The sequence below is a fragment of the Helicoverpa armigera genome, chromosome 8 (assembly GCF_030705265.1).
Source record: "Helicoverpa armigera isolate CAAS_96S chromosome 8, ASM3070526v1, whole genome shotgun sequence".
NCBI lineage: Eukaryota > Metazoa > Arthropoda > Insecta > Lepidoptera > Noctuidae > Helicoverpa > Helicoverpa armigera.
In genome coordinates, this window is record NC_087127.1 from 4044137 (window position 1) to 4065974 (window position 21838).

Here is a 21838-nt window from a genome sequence, read left to right on the forward strand (position 1 = left end):
TAAAGACAGTTTATGTACAATGGCGAGCTTAACCCAGAATTGGGTTCTCTTACAGCCAACCTTAAAGCCAAGATTTGATAGTGGTAGGGTAGATTAAAAAGTGCACAACAACCATTGATAACTAAACAAAAATATCAAATAACAATATACTAAACATATACAACATGTAACGTAATTAACGCACACCCTCAAACACCCCAATTAGAATATCCTACATCCTACATCCTACATATATCCTACATCCTAGATCCTACATCCAAACTATACGTAGAAAGTACGTATATACGAACTTAGAAAAGTTGCATTGGCAGGTACTTGCCAGACCTGGAATCAAAGACGCACGCTCATACTTGAGAGATTGGTTCTCTACCCACTAAACCACCACGACTTCCACTAAGTCACCACGACTTTGTCATCTATTTAATGTTTTTTTTACGTAATAATACGTGTAATATTTTTGCCACACACAACTTAAATGCGGACTAATTAGAATCACTACTTTTATCCCTATGGTCGCGTCTATTGCGGTTCAGTTCTCAGCGTTTTGTTTAGTCTGCTGTGCTTTTGCCGTTGAAGTACAAAAATTAAATAAATGGAACGTTTCTAATGCGTATTCCGTTGTTTTCAAGTCAACGGGCCCTTAAAATTCAATATCAGACGATTCAGATCTTTGATTTTGCTGACCCCGTAGTCGCTGGCATAAGGGACAGGATCCGCGTACGAAGTCGCGGGCAGAAGCTAGTATTATATATACACTCTTTTGCAAAAAAAGCGGGCACCTATGCGAAATCTGAGTTTTAAGGACTTTACATGTATTTCGAAGGGTTTTAATGATTGTAGTATGTTTCTAGCATCAAAAAGGTTAGCCAAGCATGCGTGAGAGTGTATTCTAAATTTGAATTTTGTACAATTGCTAAGAAATTGGTTAAACCTTGTTTTGGACTAATTGCTGGCAGAAAGTTCGTCGGTGTTTTGAAAAGTTTTTGAAGTGATTTTCATAAAACTGATAATGCAGTTTTAATTAATGATTAATGTACCTTTTTTTTAGATAAAACATTTTTATAGTCGTGGTGGCCTAGTGGGTAAAGGACCAACCTCAAGTATGAGGGCGCGGGGTCGATCCCAGATCAGGCAAGTACCAATGCAACTTTTCTAAGTTTGTATGTACTTTCTAAGTATATCTTAGACACCATTGACTGTGTTTCGGATGGCACGTTAAACTGTAGGTCCCGGCTGTCAGTGAACATCCTTGGCAGACGTTACGGGTAGTCAGAAGCCAGAAAGTCTGACACCAGTCTAACCAAGGGGTATCGGGTTGCCCGGGTTACTGGGTTGAGGAGGTCAGATAGGCAGTCGCTTCTTGTAAAGCACTGGTACTCAGCTGAATCCGGTTAGACTGGAAGCCGACCCCAACGTGATTGGGAAAAGGCTCGGAGGATGAATTTTTTAGATAAAACATTTTTGAAAAACTATGCGTATTTGATAAAATTTTCACCTGCTCTAAATGGACTATACTGATGATTGATGGCAATGTTAAGAGTTTCGGTATTTTAGTGTAAAGCGTTCTACTGTTTAGATATTGTACCCACGTGTTTTAAAATATCGCTTTTTCATAATTAAACACTATTTAGAGGAGTATCAGTACATTGGGCTGCGACAAAACCAATTTAAAGTAAGCAGTGCCGATCGCAACTCGTCTCATATCGGACTTTGACATAAAAAAATACCAAATTTTGTGATAAATGTTAAAATTAACCACATGAAAAATTATGAGAAGACTTAAAGCTATCCAAAAAGTCTAATTATTGCCGCGTTGAAGCTGTCTATAACTCCATAGGTATCGGGTTACTAAACGATGATTTCGCTGAAAGCGAAATAAGAATTCAAAAGTATTGACCAAACGTATGTTTCTTAAGAAATGAGCAGATAGCCAATTATTGTTATGATTTAAGCAGGAAAGTGCTGTAGATGCTAGAAAATCTCGGTGCAGGCAAGTTTATTTAATAAAATGTTAGTGGGCTGAAAACACGCTATTTGAACGCTCAGACTCATAGATCTTCGGAGGTCTACGGAGTTTCCCAAGAGACGAGGTTGTTTGAAAATTAGTGGTTACGAGACCTTAAGACCTCGTGCTCACAGTCTATGCGCTATTTTCTGTATTTTGTAGAATTTCAAGATTTTTAAAATGTTAAAGTCCGAAAGGAGACGAGTTGTGATCGGCACTGCTTACTTTAAATTGGTTTTGTCGCAGCCCAATGTACTGATACTCCTCTAAATAGTGTTTAATTATGAAAAAGCGATATTTTAAAACACGTGGGTACAATATCTAAACAGTAGAACGCTTTACACTAAAATACCGAAACTCTTAACATTGCCATCAATCATCAGTATAGTCCATTTAGAGCAGGTGAAAATTTTATCAAATACGCATAGTTTTTCAAAAATGTTTTATCTAACAAAAAAGTACATTAATCATTAATTAAAACTGCATTATCAGTTTTCTGAAAATCACTTCAAAAACTTTTCAAAACACCGACGAACTTTATGCCAGCAATTAGTCCAAAACAAGGTTTAACCAATTTCTTAGCAATTGTACAAAATTCAAATTTAGAATACACTCTCACGCATGCTTGGCTAACCCTTTTGATGCTAGAAACATACTACAATCATTAAAACCCTTCGAAATACACGTAAAGTCCTTAAAACTCAGATTTCGCATAGGTGCCCGCTTTTTTTGCAAAAGAGTTTATATATATCTATACATATAATAAATCTGTAGAAAAGTAATTTTTGTACATTGAAGAAATTGACAAAAAAAATAGCCAGCATGTTAAAGGATAACTAACAGAACCCATTTCCATAATTATTGTCATTTTTGTCTGTTTATCTGTTTGTTCGTTCGGGATTCACGTAAAATCTAAGAATTCAATGCAGACAATGCTTATATACAAAAATTCTACGTAACTTGGGGTATTACTTAGTTTTTGTTTCATCGAAATCGATTCACTCTATCAAAAGATATGATTAATTTTGTGAATTCAAGATGTAAAATATTACGACACGCAATCTGTTTGTCAAAACTGTACATTTGAATGTTGTACTTATATTAGTTGATCGGCCTATTATTAACCTTTACACAGAAAATCACACCTTCATAAGTAACTTCGGAAGAAAAAAAAAATATGAAAATTTTGTTTAGCCAAGGTTAAAGTAGCTCCATCTGTGGTAATCTGTGTTAAATAAAATACATAAAATTTGTCAAAGGAGCGAGGTGGTAAATGACAATAAATTAGGCGATTATCACACTGCCCCGCATGATGCAGCGTAGTGCGTGGATGCGTTTTTTTCCGTTGTATGGAAATATCTCCGTTTGTATGGAAAACACGCATAGTCCAACACACTGAAAATGCATCCACGCGCGTTCATGCGGATCACGCACATACATGCGGAGAAACACGCAACCCCGCGCGTAGGTGCGGAGTGAAACGCAAGGTATGGCACACTGAATCCCGCAGTGCCGCGCGTGATTTTGAATAGGCGTGACGTGTATATTTGAAAATGGAAGCCGCCGTGCGTGAATTTACAAAACGCACCAACGCGCGTGAGTGCGCGAAAAACCCGCACGATGAGATCTGCACTCCCGCAAGAACGCGCGTAGGTGCGTCGACACGCAAGATGCAGCGTGATGCGGGGCAGTGTGAAGATCACCTTACCATACATTCTTTATAGAGGATTATTATTTCAACAGATGGAGTTATGTATTTTCCGTAATTCACTATATTTTAACACGTAGTGCAATTTTTCGATAGACATTTCAATAGTGTTTGTCAGTTTGCCGTGCCACATCAAAATCCAATTATAATTATTACCTTGATGAAAGGAAAATTAATAGTTCTCAGCCAAATTTAAAACGGTGCCATCTAAATTATTTTTGAACATTATGTCAAAATGATGACTTTAGTGGAACAATTAATTATCATTTAAAGTTACAGATGGAGTTCATATCAGGATTTTTTCATAAACATAGTTTAGCTTATCTTCCACTAATGTGGTAGCCTTAAAACAAATTACTTTGAGTGAGTAGTATTAAGTAGACCTTAATTATTTTTTCTGATGCAAAATATGTAAACTTAATCCTAGAAGAAATGAGGATCTGTCCCTCGCAAGCGCTGCTAAGCGTGAGGTAGGTAGGTAATGTAGGATTCTGTAGCTTTAAGAACAAGCCCAGATACAAAGTACAGATAAGAAATGGGAGCTTTCTCGATTTAATACCATACACACGTAAAATGCTTTATGCGTCTGAAAACGTACAAATTGCGCGTCGCATACCAGGGACATGCTTACTTTCAACTTCTGATTGCAAATACACTGGTCACGATTACGAACAGTCTCAGTAAGACCCGAGCCAAGTCTAAAAAAACACCTTTTATATAAAACTACGTTTGATGTCATTCAATCACAAAGACAGAATTTTTTGCTGTTGCAAATCCTATCCACCTGTATTCTATCCTAATCCAGCATGCATTGCAGGTGTGCATTGCACAAAAACCAATGGTATCCTACTCGAGAAGTCAAAAGAGTCGACCTGCCAACGTCAGCTTCTGCGCTAAGCAAGTGTTCTTAATAGTACCATCAGAATTACATTCATCGTTGAATGAGGTGAATAAATTTTCAGAAACCACAATAACAGTAGGAGCCAAAGCATATGATCGCTTCATAGAGCTCTGATTGGCCCCAGGTGACCAAGTCAGGTCTGATTTGTTCGTTCATCAGATCTTTGAAAGTGTTTCGGTGGATACTTATTGTCGTCCTGTGTGACACAAAATATGGTATACTATAAACGTCCTCCGCAAGAGCGAAATTTTCCCGGTGTGCGGTAGTGACTTGAGTGAGTTTCTTTCGATTTGTTGGCTCCACCAAGAAATGACAAATTGCAAGCGTACATTTTGAAAATCTTGGCAAAACTGCAGGTTTCAAGTACGAACACATGAAGTGGACTCTCACAGATACGTACATTTAGCCTATTCGTGAACTAATGCAAACATTTCGGTGGAGTCCTGGCTTAGGCCTCCCCCACATTAGGCGTGCGCGATCCTCGGGCGTGTGAATAGCGCGGGCGCCGCGCGTGCGTCGCGAGCGCGTTGCGTGAGCGTCGCGTTTTGCTGCCCTGCGGCATTTACCTACAGCGCGCTCGCGGCGCGCACGCGCCGCTCTCCTTGACGTTTAACTGCTAAGGCGTTTAGCGGGCGGCGGGGATAGTGGGCGAAGGGTAAGAACGCAACTCGAGCGCCGCGTGCTCGCCGCGAGCGCGTCGCTTGCACTCTTCACACATGCCGCAGGGCAGCAAAACGCGACGTTCATGCAGCGTGCTCGCGACGCCCGCGCTACTCACACGCCCGAGGATCGCGCACGCCTAAGGTGGGGTCAGCCTTACCATTGTGAGTAAGTGCACAGAAAATCCCCGTCATACATGGGTGTTTCTCCCCAGTAGTGAAACTATCCTACCCTATGCGCCTGCTGATGATGATGGCTCATTTTATCATCCATCCAGCTATTCCCCAACTATGTTGGTGTTGCCTTCCAGTCACCGAATCTATTTGAGTACCAATATCTTGCTTGGAGCGACTACCTATCTTCAATCCAGTCTCACTACACAAGACGATATCCATGGTGAAACTGACAGACTTTCTGGCTTCTGATTAGTCGCAGCAGCTGCACAAAATGTACGAATGACAGCTTTGTCAGACTCAAAGCATATAGACATAGATTATAACTGTTTCCTGTGAAAATTACTTACGCACCATACGTAATAATTTTCCAAATTGGCTGACTAGATCCAGAGATATTCACAACGTCACAAACTTTACTTCTTTTGTTTAGATAAATGGTCAAATCCACAACACAACCTTGATCAATGAATCTATGCGACTGCTAAGTGCTAATCCTAATTATACTGTCACGTGAAAGAATGCACCTACGGGATAAGTAGTATTTTGACTATTCTATATTGCCTACGCAGACGAAGTTGCGGGCAACAGCTAGTGTATTATATATATATAATACTAGCTTCTGCCCGCGACTATACATATATATATATACAACATGTAACGTAATTAAAGCACATCCTCAAACACCCTAATTAGAATATTATGCTATAATCATAATACATACACTGAATTTTTAATTTAACAGGTATATGCAATGTTATTTACTAAATTAGTTATACCAATTCTTGGAGAACTTTTTGGTCATACTACTATGCACGCAAATATCGCGCCGCGCGCCGCTCGACTCGACACAACATAACGAAACTACGGAAAAAGCCGACAATACACGAAGTCTTATTACTTTGAGTTACGGTCTATTTGAATTTGTTTTGACTGTACAGGGTTAATATGACAATAATTTCCGTAGTTTTAATTATTTTTGGGATAAAAAATTACCTATATTAAAAATGATATAAATCGATTCAGTAAACGATTCTGAACAAACTAATTTCAGGATGTGCGTTAATTACGTTACATGTTGTATATATATGCATATATATATGTGTATTATTTTATATTATAAACGTGAATGTTTGTGAGAATGTATGGATGTATGTTTGTTATTCAATCACGCAAAAACGGCTGGACCGATTTGGTTGAAATTTGGTGTGTAGATAGGGTATACCCTGGATTAACACATAGGCTACTTTTTATCCCGGTCAACAGGGATAAACCGTATTTTATTAATATTTTGTTAAATTAGTATAGACGGCCTCTTCTGAGTTTTGCTGTTTCTTTTTCTGAATCGTGTATTTTTTTTGTTTTAGGGTTCCGTACCCAAAGGATAAAACGGGACTCTATTGTTTTCGCTCCTCTGTCTATCCGTCCGTCCGTCCGTCCGTCTGTCCGTCCGTCTGTCACCAGGCTGCATTTAAGGAACCGTGATAGTTAGAGAGCTAAAATTTTCACAGATGATATATATTTTTTGCCGCTATAACAACAAATACTGAAAACTTGAATGTAATAAATATTTTGGGGGGCTCCGATACAACAAACGTGATTTTTTTGTCCGATTTATAAATAATGGTACGGAACCCTTCGTGCGCGAGTCTGACTCGCACTTGGCCGGTTTTTTTGATTTGTACGCAGGTTTCTATCCTTTTACGATGGATGCTGTCATAGATTTAGAAACCCACTACCGTTTGATAGATAGGCAATAGGTGACACATAATTTTATGCGATAAGAGTCCAAAAACTGACCACTGTAGAGGCATGTAGCTGGCCCCCGAATGTGTTAAAGACTAGTAACAAAACAAGCGATACTTTGAAAAATGTTTAACATTTTCTATGAATTGATTCCAAAAATTAAGAAACGCTATAAATACTAATACGTAACTCTAAATACTATAACTTCTACATGAAAAAGTGTGTTTCGTTTTTGGCTTCACCAGAAATCACATAATGGTCGATCTATCTACTGCTATCTATATCTATTGACAAATATGGCTATCATATTGCGCTTTGTCTGTCAGGGCCATTGGAATTTAACGAAATTCTCCATAATCCGAATTTTGCGGATATATGTTGTCGATTCAAAATTAATATTTCTTTATGTTTTGTTATTCATACCTATAAAGGTTTCGATCGAGTCTACCGTACTCCTTGACAAAATCTTACTTTTTTTATATTATAAATGTCAAAGTTTGTGAGAATGTATGGATGTATGTTTGTTATTCAATCACGCAAAAACGGCTGGACAGATTTGGTATGTAGATAGGTGATACCCTGGATTAACATACAGGCTACTTTTTATCCCGGTCAACAGGGGTAAAATTATTCAGCCACGGTCAAAGCGGCTCCATCTGTGGTATATAAAATACAACAAATTTGACAAAGCAGCCAGGTGGAAAGACATTAGCGGAACAATAATTAATTATCATGTAAAGTCACAGATGGAGTTGTGCATTTTTTTCATAAACAAATTGAGCTGGGGTTTTATTTTAGCTTATCTTTCATTAATATGGAGGCTTAAAAGCAACTTACGTTAAATGAGTAGTATTAGTAGACCTTAAATATTTTTTGTGTGGTGCAAAACATGTAACGCTTATGGATCCTAAAAGAAAGGAGAAATATCTGTCTCTCGCAAGCGCTGCTAAGCGTGAGTTAAGTTTCTGTAGTTTTAGAAACAAACCCAGACACAAAGTGCACATTAAAGAAATGAGAGCTTCCTCGATTGAATATCATACGCAGTATGTATGTACTTACTTTCAACTTCTGATCACAAATACACTGTTCTCCATTATGAATAGTCACAATCAGACCCGAGCTGAGTCTAAAAAAACACCTTTTATATATCTACGTTTACATCATTGATATCATTCAGTTACAAAGACTTGCTATAAAACGTGTTTTCGCTAAATGTACCTACTATTATTTTTTTGAAAACATTTATTCCCAACTCTGATCTCATGGAGATGGTGTCCGACTATCACCACTGTGTGGACTGTGCGAACTATTGTACCCGGCCCAGGTTTAAGCCATGGTCTGGGGCGAGAAGAAATGGGATGAAAAAGAATGAGGCGGCGGAACGATTGAAAATTCCCACTGCGGTAAGAAACGACAGGAGCCGATTCCCAGCCACCATAGGCGTGGGCGATGAGTTTTGAGTGGGTCGTCGACCATCCGGCTCCTAGGAGACCCGTGTCTAACATGCCCATGTCAGCGATGCGCGTTATTTCACGCGCCCCTTTAGGAGATTCTGCAAACCCCAGTGAGGCCCACCAGAGCCAAAGCCTAACACTCCCTCACGCTGCACCCAATGCTGCACTGCTCAATGCACAGAAGACTGCATTCTCTAATGAAAAGTCAAACTAATGGCTGAGAATAACGTAACTTTCCAGGATGCCATGCAACGTGTTGCACATACCCTGGCCTTTGGGAGCTTGGTAATCCTTTTCTCCACCTTCACAAAAACACATAGGAAGTGGTGAAGGGGTTTTGGGGGCTGTCTTTTGTTTTTACTGAATTATCAGCCTAATTTGAATAATCGTTTTTAGTTTTTTTCACTTGAGTTTTGAATAGTAATGAATTAGACTTGGACGTCTTCAGAACGTATTTACCAAATCTTAGTGGTCATCCTGCACACCCGCTTCTCTAACTATATTTGCAGGATCAACAAGATTGTATTAGTTTGTTATATTAACTACGCTACTATAGCCCACTGTCGAAGAAACTTTTTACATCAATTCTGGAGAAGCTACATAATTATTAGCCTGTACACAGGCTTATGTTTGCTGGCTGCACCAAGAAGTGAGAAATTGCGAGCGCACATTTTGAAAAAAAACTGCAGGCTTCAAGTACGAACACAAACATGAATTGGACTCTCACAGATATTGGCCTGTTCGTGAACTAATTCAAACAATTCGGTGGAATCCCAACTTAACATAGAAAGAAGAAAGAAAGAAAGTGAGTGAGTGCACAGAAAATCCTCAAGTGTTTCCCCCTGTAGTGAAACTATGCGCCTGCCTGATGACTATGTCATCTTCCGCCCAGCTATTCCCCAATTATGTGGTTGTTGGCTTCCAGTCAAACCGAATCTGTTTGAGTACCAATAGTTTATTTGGAGTGACTACCTACATGATCTCCTCAACCCAGTGAACTGGACACTGCGTTATCCATGGTATGACTGTTTGACAGACTTTCTGGCTTCTGATAAGACGCAGTTACTGCAGAAAATGTACAAATGACAGCTTTATCAGACCTTTGTATCCTGTGAGAATTACTTACGCCCCATACTTACGTAATCATTTTCCAAATCGGTTGACTAGGTCCAGAGATTTCCACAACGTCACAAACTTTACTTCGTTCATTTATGTAAATATAAAGGTGACACATGAGAGACGACGGCAGATAGAAGAGTATGGAAGGAGAAAACATATTAACGACCCCTAATAAAATTGGGATAAGGGCAGGGGGATGATGATGATGATAAATGGTCACACATAATTATACCGGATAAATAGTATTTTGACAATTCTATATTGCCCACGCAGACGAAGTCGCGGGCAACAGCTAGTTATGTTATAATCATAATATATAGACTTTTAATTTAACATGTATATGCATTGTTATTTACTAAATTAGTTATACCAATTCTTGGAGAACTTTTTGGTCATACTACTACGCACGCAAATATCGCGCCACGCGCCGCTCGACTCGACACAACATAACGAAACTACGGAAAAAGCCGACAATACAAGAAGTCTTATTACTTTGAGTTACGGTCGATTTGAATTTGTTTTACATGGTTAATATGACAATAATTTCCGTAGTTTTAATTATTTTTGGGATAAAAAATTACCTATATTAAAAATGATATAAATCGATTCAGTAAACGATTCTGAACAAACTAATTTCAGGATGTGCGTTAATTAAGTTACATGTTGTATATGTAGTAAAACTACACAATACATAAACATAATACATATAAAAATATAAATATATACAATATATACATATATAGGTACATACGAATATAAATGTCATTCATGTTAATAAATAGTATTCCTTTACTCGTCTCTTGAATGCACCCAACTATGGGCTTTCGCGTATCGAATGTGGAAGGGACTTCCACAGTCTCTCAGCACGAACAGTGAACGATCCATCATAGCGGCTCGTAGTGTGGGAAGAGACACGAAGAAGGAGAGGTGAGGAAGTGCGACAAGGTTTGCCTCTCGGAACAAGAAACTCAAAACGTTCCCGAAGATATCTTGGTGAGTGGGGATTGTAGAGAAGAGAGAAGAGAAAAGAAAGAATGTGAGCATCTTGACGCCGCCGAATAGGCAACCACTTCAACCGACTTCGAAATTCCGACACGTGGTCGTACTTTCTAAGCCCGAAAATGAAGCGGATGCACAGAAGAGTTTAAAAGTCTCTGGTTGTAAAACTGATGAGAAGGGTTTAACAGTCTCCGGTTGTAATACCGATGGGAAAGGTTTAACAGTCTCTGGTTGTAAAAAAGGGCTTGCCGGAGCAGCACACCTGTTGTGATTGATTTATAGAATTAAAAAAAAAATACTGAATGATTTGACTTGATTTGATGTGACTGAATATGTCAAGATGATCGAGCAGTTTGCTGTCTTGTTCTCAGATGTTTAGAAGTTGCTCGGGGACGAGCGTTTGTCAGCATGGCCGTGAGGGCGCCATTGTCCATGTGTTGGCGTGTAGGTGTCGCTGACACCTTATATCACAAAATACATAGGTACAGAAGTCAATCTACGCAGACATAGGTGTCTATGTGTGCGTCTTCACAGACGCGCTGTCCCAAAACGACTCAAAACACTGCGAGCGCGGCTGCCGTTTTCTTGAGACACGCGCGTCACACACAAGGTAGATAAATATGCACGCGTTTTGATACCTAACAGTAATTTGACTGTAATGTGTATTATTAATTTTAATCACAAAGTCATAAAGTCGTATTATATACATAAATAAAAAAAATAAATGTATTGAGTTTTGTGAAACAAATCAATACATTTATATATATAAAAAAAAACTTTAATCAAACTCAAACTAAAAGTCAATAAATAAATGGATATATAATAAAAATAGCCCGGTCAAAATAGACATTTGAAATAACAAAAAATCCCAGAGAGCTACATTTGATCATTATAAATAAAATACTAAAAGTTCCCATCGATCCCATGTGTGCGTCAAAAGTTATTCGAGGTCAAATGTCATTTTTTTGTTTTTGGGTTTTTTTCGAAAACGGTAAGTTTTATCAAAAAAATACAACAGACCAAAATTGTAGATTATAAAATTTTCTACAAAAATGGCATTACAATCGAATAGGTTAATAACATTTATTGTTTATCAAAGAATTCTCCGCGATATTTAATGCACTTTTGCATGAATTTAAACCAGTTCTTGAAACATTTATTCCATTCTGAAGTGGGGGTAGTCAAAATGGCCGATTTGTGTGAGTCAACAGCTTTTTCAGGTGTGCTGAAACGTTGACGACGAAGACTGTGCTTAATTTTGGGGAATGTAAAATAATCGTTGTGCCCACGGGTTTATGTCACGGTATGTTACATTATGGTTCTGCGAGAATTAACTGTCATGGCGGGTTTTCACGTGGCTTGTCACTAAGGCTAGAGTGCCCACGTTGAAATTCTAAATCAAAATCAAAATCTTTTTATTAAAAAAGGCCTTTGCAGGCTCCTATGAAACGTCACACTATTTGCACGGTTCCAAAAAGTTGGTCTCATGGAGAAGAGCCGGCAAGAAACTCCATAGACACTCTTTTAAAAAGTAATATTTTCACAAACAGTCTATTACACAACAATATTAAGCTAACAAAATTATACAATGCAACTGAAAGTTAAACTGTAAACTGCTAACTCCTAACTTTAGCTCTGTTTTACACATGATGTTGTAAATTAGGGCACGCCACCATAGTGGCGGTAAGTCCCCTCTTTGAGGAATGGCTCGGGACAGCCCCAAGGGCACGGTGGACCACACAGTCCAGGAGTGCCCTGCGTGGGAAGAGCACCGTCGGGTCCTCGTCGAGGCTTAAGGCGGCGGCGACCTCTCGCGTCCGGCCCTGGTTCAGGCCATGGTCCGGGGAGAGAGGGAATGGAATGCTGTCGCCTCCTTCTGCGAAGCAGTCATGCTCGAGAAGGGAGTTCGCACCTCTCATCCCGGCCGCCGCGCTGGACCAGGTAGACACCACGGGCGCCGGGTGTCGCGAGACGACTCCCGGCCACCGTAGGCGTGGGTCTGTGAGCAGTGAGTCGGGGTGGCACATCGTCCCTCTGTCTGCTTAGACGACAGAATGTCTATTTTGACCGGGCTAAAAAGAAACACTACGGATTTATAATACCTTTTTGTGATCGTCACGTCTTGAAACAACATTCCTAGTCTACCTTATTATTTACAGTCATTTTTGCACCTTAAATTCCTCATGTTCTTAGTTGACAAGAGGGCCGAGATAATGTATGGAATTATTACCTGCAAATGGAAGTTGCTGGCGGTGACTTGACATTGCCACTGTCCATCGTCTAGCTGGTGAGTGGCAGCGTGCACCCATAATGAGCAGTCGCCTCCGTCAAGACTGTTTTCATTCGCCCACTCGTATTTACCGCGGAAAATACCCACCGGCTGAAAAAAAATTGCCAACTTATTCAAAGTTTTCTAAGGGAATAGTTGAAATTAAATTTATTCTAGACTGAATTGGACAAAAGAGATTTGTTAATTGGAATTCTGTTGATTCAATCCTTTAGTATGAACAGCCTTATTTTAATAAATGGGCACGATAATGTGTATAGGATGATTTAATAAACATTTTTAAAAAAAATTTAACAGAGTTGTTTTGAGTGTGTTTGTGATACGGATTCATATCTTTTGTATTTATCACTTATATATTATTAGCTTCTGCCAGCGGTTTCACCCGCATCGCGTGGGAACTACTTCCCGTACCGGGATAAAAAGTAGCCTATAGCCTTCCTCGATAAATGGGGTATCTAACACTGAAAGAAATTTTCAAATCGGACCAGTAGTTCCTGAGATTACCCAAGTAGCACAAAACTGTTGCTTAAGAGCTTTAGAGCCAATCCGATTATTACCAAAGGTGCCAAGCTCAAGCGCCAGAGCGTGCTCTACAGACCTTATGCAGCAGCTTTGCAGCCAAAGGGGCACAACTTTTTGCAGTCTATAGTTCCATTAGAACTTCATAGTAGAGGCATAAGAGCGATACAGGAGCGGCAACTAATAATTAACACCATACTAAAGCTCTTATGGCGATGATTGAATGAATGTCAAAGGACGATGGGCGTTTTGGTACCCTGTCCAACAGTGTTGATTCTAGTACCATTGCGTAGGTCTTGGCAAGGTAAAAAATGTTTACTATGACGACTAGTCCCAAATCCTTGTCCATTTCGCGTAACATCGACTACTACACCGTGTAATGTTCAAAAATCATCAACGTAGATGTAGTTCTTAAATCCATCTGTATTGAATAAAAACTGGTGAAGTGACAAAAAAACAGGAATTTGGTCTTCTTAGAATGTTTGCCTGCCCAGTGCTTTAAAAAAAGACTGTGCAAACCTTTGCAGTTCACGCAGAACTAGCTTATGTATTTGATGAAAGTCTTTCAGTATCTACAATCAATTAAAGTTGAAAGGCAGGAGACGATGTTTACATAGTACATAATATATTACGACTCAATCTTGCTCCTTAAGAGAGAGCTGAGATAATGATGAATTTCTTCTTAAAAAAAGATGAATAGAAATGTTTTGAACTTTTGTCAAATCAGATGACGATTGTGTTTCCGTAGTATGACTCCATAGACTATTACAACCTTTAGATTATAGTAGAGTATATCTCAAACAATGTAAGATGTCTATTAACTGAGTTTAAAATTATTACACTGACGACATATGCCTCTTAATGAATTTGCATATATGGATGACATACTTGTTTCTATGTCGATTCAATTTTTATCGCTACTTGGATCGGACAGCTAAGTGAGGCAAGCCCCATAGTTTTTATTATTCTTCACGTAAATACCTTTCTAATGATATATCATACGTTACTGTTGGAGCGGGTACCAAATCCCATACAAAATGCCCATTGTCCTTTAGCTGAATGAAGAAAACTTCACTGATCGTTCACCTTGTCTCTCATTTATAAAATATATTTTTGTTGTCAGCCATTACTGAATACAAATAAATATTAACTGAAGGTAAGTGTTTTTGAGCTATATTTTGTATTATATGGCAAGTAGCTACAAACGCAGATCAGTTTATCGTGTATATTGTTGATATTGTTGAAATATTTTTAACGCGCCTCAATAATTACCTCAGAATATCGTAAAATATATAAATTATTATTAAATAAATATTTTTATATCACATACCTACACGATATTGAAATTACATACTGCACTACATTCGTTTTTAGTAAGTTGTTTGTTCGATATTTAGATATATTTTACTACAAATGCGATAAAAACCTATAAATTTCTCGACTACTAATAAATAATTATCTTGTAAACATGGCGTCCATTGAAAGCAGCTTTAAGTTGCAACTTCCACCTTAAAAACTCCTCTCTGCGCGTCATAGCGCTAAGCTTCACTCTTCTGAAGGTCCAAGTAATATCTGTACCTCTATTGCAGTTCAAGTCTGCACTGTGATACTGCAGATATCAAACCACACTATTAATGGCTACTTGTTTAGATATCCGTAGAAGTCGTTGGAAACTCTATAATACGATGATATATTATTGTTAATTGTTTAACACTTAAGTACTATACGATGGTCATAGGTTGACAACTCGTAACCCACATTTTTTCACAAAATGAGTTATGTACGTCAAAAATTTTAAAATTAACCGCCGAATCTTTCTATTGATAACTCGTAATTCACAAAAAATGTCGCTCGAACAATTTATGCCAGAGTTGACAACGCACAACGAACGAGTATCAACTTGAACTCACTATTGCGCGAGTTACGAGGTGTCAACGCAAAAATGCAGTTCGCAAAATTTACTGACTGAGTAACATTACGGCGGCGGTTTTAATTGTTTAAAAATAGTTTAACGTTTAATTACAACTTCAAATACGTCTATTTATTTCCGAAAAGTGTCCTTGAAGGTACCTATGTATATTGGTAAGTTTTTATTTTTATTTTAAGCTCACTATTGAAATTTTAAGCCATCTTACCATCGATAACTTAAATTAATGAGAAGTATTGAGTTATTTAACCATATTTTATGTAATAATCGTAATAAAGTAGCGATTTATTCTTTATCATCTAAGATCTATGCGATAAAGTTTCAACATGGATTATTTAAAGCAGGCAATAGAATAATTAGGTAGGTACTTATCTCGACGTCTTTTGTTTTAGTGTTATCATGGAGAAAAACAGTGAAGAGCTTTTTAATGATGTTGTAACGGGCTTGAAGGAACAAGGACTAGTTTCTGTTAACGTTTATCGTAATAAGAGGAGTGAGTTTGTCTACGAAAGTCAATCACAAGAATTATTACAAAAATCATCGAGCTCTTCAGAGTTACAGTTGTACAACTACGAAGTAAATGGAAACGGAGAAATGATACTTTTGAACACATCAGATCGACTTGAGAATGTTCTCCTGGAGCAGTCTCAAGTCTGTACGCCTGCATTTGACGCCGAACAGAGCTGTCTAGGTAACGGCGGGACAGATACAGGTTCATCAATTACTGTTTTGAACGATATTACCACTTCGTCATTTTTAAACCAGCCTCAGATACCTTCCAGCCCAAGTCATAACTCAGAAAACATTGTCGAGAGTATTGTCGAAGTTATACCTGATGCAGAATCTCCTACAATTTTGAATTCATATGATTTCGAAATCGGAAATTTTCATGTCGTTGAGGAAACACGAACTGATACGAACTCTCCTACTATTTTGAACTCGTATGATTTTAACTTAGAACCTGAATTATCAACTTCTCTTGTAGTAGCCACGAGTAGTAGAACGAGGGATGATGATAACTATGACCCGGATCAGACGTCCTGCTCTTCTGAAGATGATGACAGTGGTATGATCGAGGCGAATAGTAATGGAAGGAAGACAAAGAAAAGAAAAGGCTTAGCTGATGCAGAGCATTGGAAAGCCCGCATGAATAAAAAGTTAAGAGAACAGGGAAAAGACTACATAGGGTGGAGAAGAAATAAAAATTCATGTAATACGCATAATGCACCACGATTAGCAAAAACATTGAAAGAGACTTGCAATTCTGCTTTCTGTCGCGCGTCCAAAGAACGCCACTGCCACGAATTTACATCAGAATGTAGACAGCGATTGTTTGATCTATTTTGGAGTTTAAGTTGGGATCAAAAGAAAATGTTTGTGATTAACACTACCGATAAAATAAATACTTTAAGACCAAAAGGAAATACCAGAAGAGAAGCATCACTTCAATATTACTTGAAACAAGGGGATATAAAATTGAGAGTTTGTAAGAAAATGTATTTAAATACTTTATGTATTGGAGAGTGGTCAGTAAGGAGCTGGGTAAATAAATCCGAATGTGGTATGTTCGCAAAAGAAACTGCTGAGCAAATAGAAAAAAAGAAGAGGGGAGAGAAGAAAAGACTGTCACGTGAATTTTTAGTCGAGTATATCGAAAATTTACCAAAGCTCCCATCACACTACTGCCGCAAAGATACGTCTAAGGCATACTTAGAACCGATTCCTGGAGGTATGGCGGAAGTGTATAGGACCTACACTGAAGCGAGCACAATAAAAAACCTGGTTCCGTTATGTAGAACTATGTTTGATAAGATTATAAAAGAAAAAAATATTGGCTTTCAACAGCCAAAAAAAGATTTATGTGATACGTGTCTAAGTTACCATACTAAACAAATATCGGAACAGGAGTATAAAGATCATCAGCTCAGGAAACAAAATGCAAGAGAAGAAAAAGAAAAGGATTTAAAGGAGGCAGATGAAGGAAAATGTATTGTCTTAGAACAGGATGTTCAAGCTGTGAAAGTATGTCCATATGTAAGAGCCAGCAGTGCCTATTACCGAAGAAAGTTAATTAACCATAATTTTACAGTTTATGAATATCCATCCAAAAAAGTAAGATGTTATTGGTTTTCAGAAGTCGACTGTGATACTCAGGCATCAGTCTTTGTTAGTTGCATATTAGATTACCTACGTGATATGATTTGCAACTCTGGAGGCGAATTTGTAACAAAGCCTATCATTATTTGGAGTGACGGTTGCACCTATCAAAACAGGAATGCAGTATTAGCAAATGCTTTATCCAACTTTGCTGCTGTGAATAATGTGGTCATTTACCATAAATATTTAGAACCTGGCCATACGCAGATGGAAGTGGATAGCGTTCATGCTGCCATCGAACGTGGCATTAAAAAATATGACGCTATTTATGTTCCATCACAATACGCAGATATAACTAAGAAATCACGCAAAGATCCATACGACGTCAAAATATTAAAATATGACTTTTTCCAAAAATATGATGATCCAAAAGTGATGCGCTACGAGAGTATTAGGCCTGGAAAGAAAAAGGGAGATCCTGTTGTCACAGATCTTAAAGTTTTGATGTACGTACCAGATGGCAAAATTTATTATAAAATTGACATCTGCAACGAAAACTATTCTTTGTTGCCAAGTAGACCAAGAAATAGTAAGTTTCCAATAACAACCTACGAGCAACTTTTTGAGGACTCGCCTAAAATTACTTTATGCAAATATAATGATTTGCAAGCCCTTAAAACTGTAATACCTTCTGATTATCATTCTTTTTACGATAATTTGCCGCACGTGTAATTTTGTTCAATCTAATATAATAATGTTTTTTAAAAATTGACAGCTCTTAAGTTAATGTTGACTACTTGTAACTCGTTAGTAGTGAGGTATTTTTAATATTGATAACTCATAACTGTTTGTTTATTGATTATTTAATGAAAAACATATGGGGACAGTTTATTGTTTTAAAATATATCAATAAATAATTTGATTACCTACCAACTACTTTTTTGTTTTATTTTTATTTTATTTTTTTTCGAAATTAAGCAGTTTTTTTCCCCTCCTGTAAAATATGACACATTGTAGTTACGTGTTGTCAACCTTTGACCATCGATTATATGTTACCTTGTTTTCAGAGTACCGTTCAAAATAATTCAAACTTATAATGCACAACAAAATAAACAAGAACTTTGCATCAGTCCATCTAAATGGGAAAAACGGAGTGTTTCACTATACTTGAGAGCAAATAAATGGAGCTACTGAATTTTTGTATATTCTTGAATAAATACATATTTTCTGATAAAAGTTTTTTATTACTTCAAAACAAACATTATTTTCCTCTGTAACTGATTCGTTATCAGAAATTGAGAAAACAAAATCTACGGGACCCCTGGTTGTGTTTGTGAATAAAATAACAGAATGTATCCAAATGACTATTAACCTCCTGCTTCTATTGTGGAGCCTTAATGCAGCTATAAGTAGAACAAAGGATCAAATTCCTACTTAAGCCTGCACAAAAGATCAAATCACTTCTGCAATGGAACCTTTAGTGACAGAAAAGTGATAAATATATCTTTTATACAGTTCCGTTAAAAAGTCTACAATTAGAGTCTTTATGCAGTTCTAACGCGTACATCAGCGGCAATAGAAACTCTTTAGCAGTTTTAACCTTTAACATAATTGTTTGAACTCTCTTTTAAACATGTAGGCTGCAAATGGGTTGTAGAATGATCTCTTGTAAAACCTAGAGTGACATTTGGTTCAGTTTCTGCTGCCTTGAGTGATATTTGCAGCTATGAGCAGCTACGGAAGCAATAGTAGAACCTAAAGTTACTTTTGGAACCCCTAAAACACTACTGTACAGCTAACAGTTGCAAAATAGGCTGCTATTTCCACTAGTGTGCTAGTTGGGTAGCGCGTTCAAACAAACAAACAATCAAACAAACAAACTCTTCAGCTTTATAATATTAGTATATTGTTAGCTGTCAGTAGTTACAAAGAGGGCAGCAGAGACGAGCGACCATAGACACCTCGCCATTCAGCCGTTCATCTATGCTTGGAGGATTCTTTTTTCGAACGTCATTGTGACAAGACATGTTATAGTTGGACAGAATAAGATTTTGCCGCGTTCTTGACTAATCTTAGTTGATTTTCATGTTAAAACTATTTCTTGTAATTTTCTCGTTAAACAAACCTGCTTCTGGTTTTTAAGATCAGAAGTGGGATAGTCTCACTCCCACTATAAAGTTTTTGATTTCAGTTTAGATTCATTGGCACTTTTATTAAGTACGACGCGGTGTAAGGATATCCGCCATTACCGAAGCTTTTGCCGTTCTATTTTAATTTTGTAATGGATCACAGTGCGTTGCAATCTACGCAACGGTAGATTCAAAATGCTATGCAGGCAGCTCGAGAATTGCTCGAGCTTAGTACGCTGATACTGCTCTCGTGTATTTTGGGTGGAATGAGTTTCTGCGGATTTGTGTCCGTGAACAACATGCCTTGCTCCTACTATGCACCAGATGTTATGGAAAGAATCCTGTAATGTTCCTACCTGTATGTAAATGGTGAGATCAATCCGATTTTATTTAGCCTTCATGTATTACATGTCTTGTAACCCATCTTGGTGGTTTATTAGTTAAAGACATACTGAAAGTGTATGAGAACTTGAGTTAGACAACTAACAGGCTTACTATGTAAATGAGCTCAATAATATTTATTTCTAATCTTTCTGCTCATGAGAGTTTCAACAAGTACCTACACAGATTTACTGCTTTTGTGATATAAATGCACACTGATTTGATATTGACTTACTCAATTTGTTTTCATTGAAATGGGATAGTTAAAATTGTGCATCAGGCTTTAGATTTTTTGCTGCCATTTTACAATTTACAAATTGAAAGTTTGTTTACAGACCTTAGTTTTTATTTTCTTTTACTGATTATGTAATTTGGTTGCATTAATTTTTGATGTTAACTAATGTTCAAATCTGTAACATGACAATGCTTGAGAGTCTGTCAATTGAACGTTTGGTTACCTTAGCCAGATGCTTGCTTGCTTGTCTTTTGACTACAGGTATTAAGGATAAGCCTAAGCCATGTGAGGTGATGGTGTAAGCGCTCCAGGTGCTGTGTCATTTGACATAGTAAGCTGTGACACTTCATGCTCCCCGGGTGCTGTGCTGCTGTACAAGCTTTGCATGCTGTACGGAGTGCTGACGGCCAGTATCTCGTTTGGCATACTCCAGTAATGAAAGCCAGTGGATAGTAGACCTGGCATATCATGCTTTGAGGTCAGGTGATCTGTTCTATTGTTTTGATTACACATCGGAAGTAATTATGCTCTTAGCTGTATTAAGTGAAAAAATGTGTAATAATGTACCAACCATTGGTATTGTCACCTATGAGTATTCTGTGTAGCAAAAGCTCAAGTGAAGTTAACTACACGTAACTTATCAAACCGCAATGGTAGTTGTGTTTTCAGCGTTGCTGACACATGATTAGTAATAATGATATTCTGAGACATAGTTTCAAAGTTATGCCTGGAATTTATTTCTTTGAGAGCGAAAAGCTTTCCAGATTTTAATGGTCAGAAGTGGCCGAACGAAATGTATGTCGTAAGTGCTTGTTCGCAGACTTATACACGAGAATGTGTAACGGCCGTGTCCTGGCCCAAGCGCTTCTGTGCTGGTGGCTGATTGCAGCACGAGCGCTGCTCTGCCGGTGCTCCTGGTCGCGGCACGAGCGCTGCTGTGCTGGTGCTCCTGCTGGTTCTGTTGGCTTATGGCTTCTGTATGGTCTGAGCCCATGGCTTATGGCTTCCGTATAGTCTGAGCCCCTGGCTTATGGCTTCCGTATAGTCTGAGCCTCTGGCTTATGGCTTCCGTATAGTCTGAGCCCCTGGCTTATGGCTTCCGTATAGTCTGAGCCTCTGGCTTATGGCTTCCGTATAGTCTGAGCCCCTGGCTTATGGCTTCCGTATAGTCTGAGCCTCTGGCTTATGGCTTCCGTATAGTCTGAGCCCCTGGCTTATGGCTTCCGTATAGTCTGAGCCTCTGGCTTATGGCTTCCGTATAGTCTGAGCCCCTGGCTTATGGCTTCCGTATAGTCTGAACAACTGGCTTGACTATGACTTGCCTTGACCATGACTTCCGTATATTTTGAGCCCCTGGCTTGACTATGACTTGATTTGACTATGACTTCCGTATAGTTCGAGTATTTGTTCTTGATAACATATTTCTTGCGCTTGAGTGCACGCTTGCACCCACGCACAGTGTGAGAATCTCGCAATCTAGGGGGCTTTAATTCCAAAT

The 21838-nt window shown here is 38.2% G+C and overlaps 1 protein-coding gene across 1 annotated transcript in view; it reads right to left on the reverse strand.

The window, feature by feature from the left end:
* The window catches only part of LOC135117206 (hemicentin-1-like), an 81414-nt gene extending 67494 nt beyond the window's left edge, over positions 1 to 13920 (reverse strand). Inside the window, exons 1-2 of the mRNA XM_064035799.1 lie at positions 13828 to 13920; positions 12996 to 13145 (exon numbers count right to left, since the gene is read on the reverse strand). Coding sequence (XP_063891869.1) covers positions 12996 to 13145; positions 13828 to 13920 — 243 coding nt within the window. The remainder of the gene's footprint in view (positions 1 to 12995; positions 13146 to 13827) is intronic.
* Positions 13921 to 21838: the final 7918 nt, after the last annotated feature.